This window comes from Daphnia pulicaria, chromosome 6 (assembly GCF_021234035.1).
Source record: "Daphnia pulicaria isolate SC F1-1A chromosome 6, SC_F0-13Bv2, whole genome shotgun sequence".
NCBI lineage: Eukaryota > Metazoa > Arthropoda > Branchiopoda > Diplostraca > Daphniidae > Daphnia > Daphnia pulicaria.
Window position 1 is genome coordinate 23,765,652 of NC_060918.1, and position 5,546 is coordinate 23,771,197.

Here is a 5,546-nt window from a genome sequence, read left to right on the forward strand (position 1 = left end):
CCTTCATTTGTTATTAAAATGCCTTCATTATTGAAACGGAATTCATTATATTCTTTCTTATTGCTTTCTTCTAGTTTCTGTATTATTTCTTTACAATAATTATCATTTCTCTGTGCTAATATTATATCATTTTGAACCTTTTCTTCTTTTACTAATATTATCGATCCTATTGATGGTAATGGAGTCCTACTTAATGCATCGGCATTTTGATTTTCCTGGCCAGGACGATGTAGGACTATCATATCGTATGATTGCATTTCATACGACCAACGAGCTAATCTGCCATGCGGATCTTTTTTCTTCATTAATGTCTCCAATGGTTTGTGATCTGTGTATACTTTAAAACTTCTTCCGTATAAGTATGGTCTAAACTGCTCTAATGCATAAACAATCGCTAAACATTCTTTTTCTGATACATTCCAATTTCGTTCTCTTTCGTTTAAATGTCTTGACGCATAAGCTATAACTACTTCCTGTTCTCCGTGGGCCTGTGTTGGATCTGATTCTGAGGGGGGTATGTTCTGTATCTGTGCTAACACAGCTCCAATCCCGTATCCTGAGGCATCTGTGTATACCAAGAATTCCCGGGTGAAATCGGGATACCTTAAGAGTGGATTGTTGGTTAGCGAATTCTTGATACGTCGAAAGGCGTCCCTTTCGTTTTCTTCCCAAATCCAAGTCGATGACTTCTTTGTCAGTTCTGTTAAATAATGCGCTATCTCTGCGTAACTTCGAACGAATTTTCGATAATAATTAACTAATCCTAAAAACGAGAGTAGTTGCTTTACGTTTTGTGGTTCGGGGTAGTTTAGAATTGATGTAATTTTCTTATTGTCTGGATGAAAACCATTTACTGTAATCACGTGACCTAAGTATTTAATTTTTGTTTTGAAAAAATCGCACTTACTTAATTTTAATTTTAATCCTTCATTTGCCAGAAGCTTAAAAATAATTTCCAAATGTTTTATGTGGTCATCAAGCGTTTTACTGAAAACGATGATGTCGTCAAGGTAAACAAGTGTAAATTCGTACAGCACGTCCTTTAATACATTGTTCATTTCTCTTTGGAATGTGCCTGGTGCGTTGCACAAACCAAATGGCATACAGTTAAATTCATACAAGCCATACTCACAAATAAAAGCTGTTTTATATTTATGTTTTTCTTCGATCTCGATTTGCCAGTATCCACTGAGCAAATCTAGAGTCGAGAAATACCTGGCACCGTGTAGACTATCAATAATTAGCTGAATGTTTGGTATGGGGTACCTGTCTTTTATGGTTACACTGTTTAACTCACGATAATCCACGCAAAATCTCATCTGTCCTTCTTCTTTTTTAGCTACTAAAAGAATAGGTGATGCAAAAGGGCTTGTACTGGGCCTAATTATATTATGTTTTAACATGTCTTCTATTTGTTTTTTTACAACAAGTCGTAGCCTTTCAGGCGTTCTCCTCATAGGCATAACGTTCGGAAGCTTGGTTGTACGTATAAGGTGCTTGACTGATTTTGCTTTTCCTAGCTCATTTAAATTCTCAGTAAAAAGCGAAAAATTTGAAATTAAAAGGTTCTTTAAATTTTCTCTGTGTGTTGTTGGTATGCCTTCTAAATTAAATTGGGGTGGATCAACTATGCTAATTGAGTTAATCTGTAATGGCGGTATTATAAGTTTCTTTAACTCGTTGTCTTGTTTATAGCTAATCGATCGTTCGCTAGGATTTATTATTATTTCGTTGGTTGCCAAGAAATCGTAACCTAAAATACATCCTTCTTCTAACTCTGACATTACATAAAATGGATGTTTAAACGAGTGTCTACGAGCTAGTCTAATATTTAGCTCGTAGCATCCTCGTGGTTTGACTAACTCTCCTGATACTGTTCTAAAAAGCTGTGTGCTATCGTTGGCGGTATTTATTTCTTTAACTTCTCCATAGGGTACATTTATAAGTAGTCGATGTGCAAGGAAACTAGCTGAGGCACCTGTATCTACTAAAGCTTGTGTCTTTAGACCAGAAAAACTCACTGGTATACGCATTAACTGCGTAACGCTACATATTACGGGTATATTTATATTTACAACACTGTTACTCGATAAACCTACTGCTGTTCTGTTGATGGGGGCGGGGGCACGCTGCGACATTCTCGCGCGTAGTGGCCTCGCTTTCCACAAGCATAACACTCTATATGTCTCTTATTTCTAAATCCTTGGGCTGGGTTATACCAAGCGTTATGCTGTGGCCTAGCTCCAGGGGGACCTGAGGTAACGAAGTTATTTTGGCGCGGTACCTGATGGGCACGAAACGTTTGGTTTCGAAAATGCTGGGGATATTCACTTAAATTCTGAAATCTACGACGAGGATTAAACATAGGATTAAAATTTTGGGGACGCTGAAATTGTCCTTGTGATCTGTTTGAATAATTTTGTGGTGGTGGAGTTGGCTCTCTTCTCGGACGGTTATCTAGTGTATCATTATATCTGTTACCACTAGAACTACGTGATCTATGGTGTTGATTATTCGTACCTCTAGATCGAGGAATATTTCTATCCGCGCTGTGTTGGCGGCTTGGGGGGTGCTGAAAACGGATCCGATTTTCCGAATTGGACCGTCTACGATCGCCGGAAGGTGATCTGTGTCTGTTAAAGGCGTCGGCAACTGCTATTGAGGGAAAATCAATCTCGTTGTTTTCCTGTGGAGCATTTTTTCCGATAGTTAGACCGGCTAACTGTTTCTCTAAATGAACAATCTTTGTTTTCTGCCGCAAGATCTCTATATCTTGCTCGTTATCGTGTGCAGAGATACCTGCTATAGTGGCCTTTAAACTCTTATCTTCATTCTGTTCCATTCTATTAACTAAAGTTTCTGCGGCGTAGGCGTTTTCGCATACGTCTTCGTAAGCACTATCAACATCCATGCGGCTCCAAACTATTTTCAATATTTTTGGCAAGAGACCCTTTAAAAGAATTTTTTGTTTAGCTTCGCCTCTCATTTGACTCAGAGATATTGCTAATGCCTTAGCTTCGTTCGTCGCTTTGTCACCTAATGTAATTTCTTTTCCATGAATGATGTCATATAACTGATTAATTCTACTAACGAAAGTCTGTGTGCTTTGATCGGGGGTCTGCCGAAGCTCGTTTAATTGTTTTCTTAAATTTTCTAACTCTGTTTCTGTAAGAAATCTATTTATTAAAGCTTTTTCCCATGCATCGTAATCTTCCTCATCTTGTGCTCTTTCCATATAATCACTATGCCAATCCGCAGCATCTCCTCTTAGTCTATCTGAAAAATATTTAATTTTATCTTTCTTCTCCCACCCTGCGCTTTGTGCGACTCTTTCCGCATCTTTTAACCAATTATTAACTAACTGCTCTCCTCTTTTGCCTTTGAAAATCGGGATAGATTTACGTTCGTCCTGTGAATATAATTCGCGTAAATGGCTCTTAGTTATTGGTGCATCTTCATTACTATTGCCTAATGTCATGGTTATAATATTAGTTGTTTGGGTGGGCTTTGAATGGGTTTGCGTATCTGCTACTAAAGTTGATTTCAAATGTTTTTGAATGTATAAATCTTTAGCTTTAAGTTCTTGTTCGAGGTCAGAGATTTTATTGGACAAGTCTCGTTTGGTTGTTTTCAAAAGTTTTATGCTTGCTTCTTTGGAGTTGGCTTCAATTTGCAATGTGTCTAGCTTTTGAGATAGTTCTTGGTTTTTATTTGTAAGTGTTGTTACGTCGTCTTCTGTTAATTTACTTGCGTTCTTCAAAGCTTCGTGTGCGTTGTCTAATAGATTGTAGCTATGGTTTAGTTGTTTTATTTTATCTTCAGTATCTTCCTTAAGTTGTGATAGAGAATCCCTTAAATCATTTATGCAGTCGTTCTGTCCTATGATTTCGCTCTTAGCTTTTTCTAGATTGGTTTTAACTGTCTCATATTCTGTCAAAAATGTTTTACTCTCATCGCTTGCCTGACTTTCTTTGGGTCTATTATTAAAATCTGCTATTAAAGTTGCTTGTTTAAAATTTGTTCGGGTTAATGTTTCTACTTCTGCTGTTAAACGGGTGTTTTCTAGATAAGAATCAGCTACTTTCTTTGAAAATTCTCTCCTTACTTTATCTACCTCTTTTTCAATCTTTTTCGTTTCGTTCGCTACGTCTTGTTCAAGATTCTTTGCATACTCATCTAATGCTAATTGTTTGAAAAGAAGTTCCCTCTTAAATATTTTAAATGCTTTATTCCGAAAATCTACTTCTCGACTATGAGCTTCTCTAACATTTTGTAACAAAGGGTTAAATTTATTGGGGTCTGCTTTTAATTCTACGAAATATGTCCCTAATTTTTCTAAAACTTTTTCTTTAGCCTCACCGGTAAGATAAACTGAACTTCCAAACTCCTTTTTATGCAATTCAAATGTATACTGTTTCAAAAAATGATAAACTTGACCTGTGACTTCCTTTCTTTTTGCAATATAACTACTTCGTGTTAAGCGTTTATCTGAGGTTTCATCTATAGTACTTTTACAAAGACTTATTAAATTTGACCAATGGGTAACAAAATTGTTTCTAACTTTTAGTACACTATCAGCTAAGGAATTTACGTACGCGTCTTCTTCTAGGTCTATCTCATCAATTAAAGACTCATTAATAGCTGTAAACGAAGTGTCGCTAATTGTTGTTTGAGGATTCGTCATTCACTTACAGTTTTGAGAAAATTGATGTTTCCTTCCTCGATGTAGATGATCTCGTTGTGGGTTGTCTGGTCGTCTGGTCGTCCTGTCGTCTGGTCCAAGGTGGTGTGGCAGCTGGGGGCGATGTTCCTTCTCGTTGACTCACGGCAGGTCTTGAAGTCCAAACTGGCACGTTCACCAATTTGTGATGATGAGTCACAGGAGTCAAACGCGAGAGGTGCGGTTAAAGGTGTATTGAGAAACAACCAAGACAACTGTAACACGATTACAAGCATAAGCGAGTGACCGTATTCAACGAGACCTCAAATAGATCGAATGTCCGATTTATATACGGGATGATGAGCGATGGCTTGTCTGATGGTAGCCATGCCTGTTAAAGTAATTAAGACGGTGCGTATGGTAAACGCATCAACAAGTGTGAGAACTTGTCAATGGCTTTGCCATATGCTGTGAATTAACATTACAATATCGTCATTTCAAATTCATTGAAGTTGTGTTTTCACTTCCTGGAAGATTTTCTATCAACTCTTATTTCTATTTCTTTTCCTTCATGAGTGTCTGAATAGATTCATTGATTTTAAAGACTTTAAATAGCGTATTGGACATCGAATTAACATATCGTGTAACAAGAAATTTGTTTAAACTTGTAAAACAATTTATATCGTCATTTCAAATTCATTGAAGTTGTGTTTTCACTTCCTGGAAGATTTTCTATCAACCCTTATTTCTATTTCTTTTCCTTCATGAGTGTCTTAATAGATTCATTGATTTTAAAGACTTGAAATAGTGTATTGGACATTGATTAACATGTCGTGTAACAAAAAATTTGTTTAAACTTGTAAAACAATTTATATCGTCATTTCAA

General features: G+C 36.7%; 1 protein-coding gene across 1 annotated transcript; it reads right to left on the reverse strand.

Moving 5' to 3' along the window:
• Positions 1-2,095: 2,095 nt before the first annotated feature.
• On the reverse strand, positions 2,096-5,049 carry LOC124342220 (myosin-11-like). The gene is made up of 3 exons (XM_046795184.1): positions 5,014-5,049; positions 4,693-4,935; positions 2,096-4,387 (listed from the first exon to the last, which is right to left on the reverse strand). Exons 1-3 carry the CDS (start codon positions 5,047-5,049, stop codon positions 2,096-2,098), a joined length of 2,571 nt encoding a protein of 856 aa, XP_046651140.1.
• Between the last annotated feature and the right edge of the window lie 497 nt (positions 5,050-5,546).

Coding starts and splice junctions, on each gene's coding strand:
- LOC124342220 (XM_046795184.1), bottom strand. CDS start 5,049: ATGGCTACCATCAGACAAGCCATCGCTCATCATCCC. Junction 4,936..5,013: donor AAGCCATCGCTCATCATCCC/GTATATAAATCG, acceptor ATCGTGTTACAG/TTGTCTTGGTTGTTTCTCAA. Junction 4,388..4,692: donor ACATCAATTTTCTCAAAACT/GTAAGTGAATGA, acceptor TTGCATAAAAAG/GAGTTTGGAAGTTCAGTTTA.